This window comes from Galeopterus variegatus, unplaced genomic scaffold (genome assembly GCF_000696425.1).
Source record: "Galeopterus variegatus unplaced genomic scaffold, G_variegatus-3.0.2 Scaffold8688, whole genome shotgun sequence".
NCBI classification, from domain to species: Eukaryota; Metazoa; Chordata; class Mammalia; order Dermoptera; family Cynocephalidae; genus Galeopterus; species Galeopterus variegatus.
In genome coordinates this window covers 66,721-69,165 of record NW_007734799.1, presented here as the reverse complement: position 1 = coordinate 69,165, position 2,445 = coordinate 66,721, and the positions used below count along the sequence as shown (strand labels likewise).

Sequence of the window (2,445 nt, the reverse complement as noted above, 5' to 3'; positions counted from 1 at the left end):
ATTTTTAAAACCTTTATATTATAGATAAAGAAATTAAGACCCAGAAGTGAAAAGCTTGTACGACTGTGAGAAACACAGTGAGGACCTGAACCTCAGTTGCTCAATTGCCAGGTGAGTACTTTCTCCTTTCATCAGCTGCCTGTTTGCATTCTCTGTGGCTTGCAAAGTGATTATTCTACTGTACATTGCTTCTTCGGAAAATCCTTGCCACCTCTCAACTTTTCTTTATTCCATTCTTTAGAAAGTTACTATCAGTGAGAGGAAAGTTGTAATCATTTGAAAACTTATTTAAAACAGCATGTTATTTATCAGAAATTTATACATCTAGGGGAACTGAAGGATTTCTCTTAGGACCACATAGGAATGAATCAAACTTACTTTTCTGTGAATCTTGGATCGATAGTGGGAACATTCTGTGGCCATAAATAACACTAAACAGCAAATCATGGTTGCCTGGGACTTCATTTTCACCCATTAGAATATTCACCTGCAATAGAGAAAGAAGGCAGACCCAGCTGAAGGTGATAACTGCACACAACTAACACAATACTTAGCAGGCTATCCTACCACTTGGTAGACCCACTGGGTGTTCTGAGATATTCACACCAAAAAATCTGCCCCAGGAAAGGACAACAGTATCTATTTTTCAAGCCAGCTAAAATGTAAACGGGGAAAGACTTTCTCTCTACTGTTAGTAGAAATGATGGAAGCACCAAGAAAGATGTATGTTCACCAAAGCATTATTTATTATTTAATCCACAAGTTTCTTTAATAGTAACATTTATCAAGAACTTCTATTTGCCAGTTACTATTCTAACTGCCTTTTTTGCATTAACTCATTTAATCATATAATGTAAGATACTATTACTATCTTCATTTAATCAATGTGGAAACTGAGGCACAAAGAGTTGAACAACTATAGCCCAAGGCCACACAGATAAAAAGTGGAGGAGCTAAGAGCTCAACCCAGATGGTCCAGCTGGAGAGCCATTCTTAATCTCTATAGCAGAGTCTCTCAAAAATGGTGCTATTGGCATTTGAGTTGGGTGATTTTTTTTGTTGAGTGCTGTCCTGTGAATTAGAGGATGTTTAGCAGCATCCCTAGCTTCTACCCAATAGATACCAGGAGCACCTCCACTCCCAAGTTGTGACAGCCAAAAATGTCTTCAGACATTGCCAGATGTGCCCTGGAGGAGAAAATTTCCCCAAGTTGAGAGCCACTCCTCCACAGTATATTGTCTCTCTAGCCTCGTGGAGACAAGTAACAAAGTGAAATTGATGTATGCACAATTGTCTGCTCCTGGAGCAAGCACTAAGACTCCCTCTTGTAGATAGATAAACCACCATACAGAGAAACTAAAGGCACTGAAGGATAACTCTCTGTTCTTTTGCCATATCTTTTTTTCTTGCCTTTCTCCTGATAGTTCCATCTTTTAAAGCCAAATCTCTAAGAAAGTATCATTACAAAAGTTGAGATTCATCAACATCGTCATTATTATCACCACTTTTCTTTCATATAGGATGGTAGCAATTCAAGCCCATTATTGGTAACAAAGTTCCTAGAATGATTTTTTTGGAAGTGCTCATGAAGCAAAGTGAAAATGTCATGGATTTTAGAGTCAACAAGAGCTAGATTATAACCTTATCTCTAACCTATTCTCTGTTGATGAACTATTTAACCCTAACTGAGATTATTTCCTCATCCATTTTATAAGTGTAGGTGATCATTCATTCTATCAACCAACATTTATCAAGTTCCCCTTATTTTGCAGAAACTGTACAAGATGTTGGGGTCACAGAAATAAAAGATGCTGTCCTTTCCATAATGGATGTCCAGTAGAGAACATACACAAGTCAAACCAATACTGAGACGAGAGATCACCTACATATTGCACCTAGTGAACAAGGCCGGGCAGGGCCTAAGCCCTCGGAAACATAAATTTCCTTAATCCCTAATGGAGATGAACTAACTCTGATCCATCCAGGCTGTCAAGGCAGTCTGTGGCCAGGGAAGAGGCAAAACTCACTGATCTGGCATCAGACCCTTCCCAGGTGGAGTGAAGCCTGAGATGGACTTTCATGAGTCCAGTGAGCCTTCAGCTGAGGTGAAGAGCCACAGGCACTTACAGAATGCTTCCAAATTTCTTTGAGTTTAAAGTTCCAAACCAATGAACATGGGGAAGTATTCTGATTTACAACATCATCTTGTAGAGCAGGTCTGAGCAAAGGAAAGGGAACGCAGCAGAATGCCAGGCAAAGTGTGGTAATAAATTTGCATAGGTGTTGGGATTATGTGTACAGAATTCATGATCTTACGGTGTGGGTGGAAAGAAGTTCTCATGTATGCAGTAAATTGATGGAAGTGTAGGCTAAACAATTTGCAATATGAATATTGTTTAGGATAGATTTTTAACTTATTACAGAGGAAGGTACCAAAAGAATCAG

At 39.0% G+C, this 2,445-nt stretch overlaps 1 protein-coding gene across 1 annotated transcript in view; it reads right to left on the bottom strand.

Annotated features, from left to right (window-relative positions):
- GPR115 (G protein-coupled receptor 115) overlaps positions 1-465 on the bottom strand; it is a 14,760-nt gene extending 14,295 nt beyond the window's left edge. The window contains exon 1 of the mRNA XM_008593081.1: positions 379-465. Coding sequence (XP_008591303.1) covers positions 379-465 — 87 coding nt within the window. The remainder of the gene's footprint in view (positions 1-378) is intronic.
- Positions 466-2,445: the final 1,980 nt, after the last annotated feature.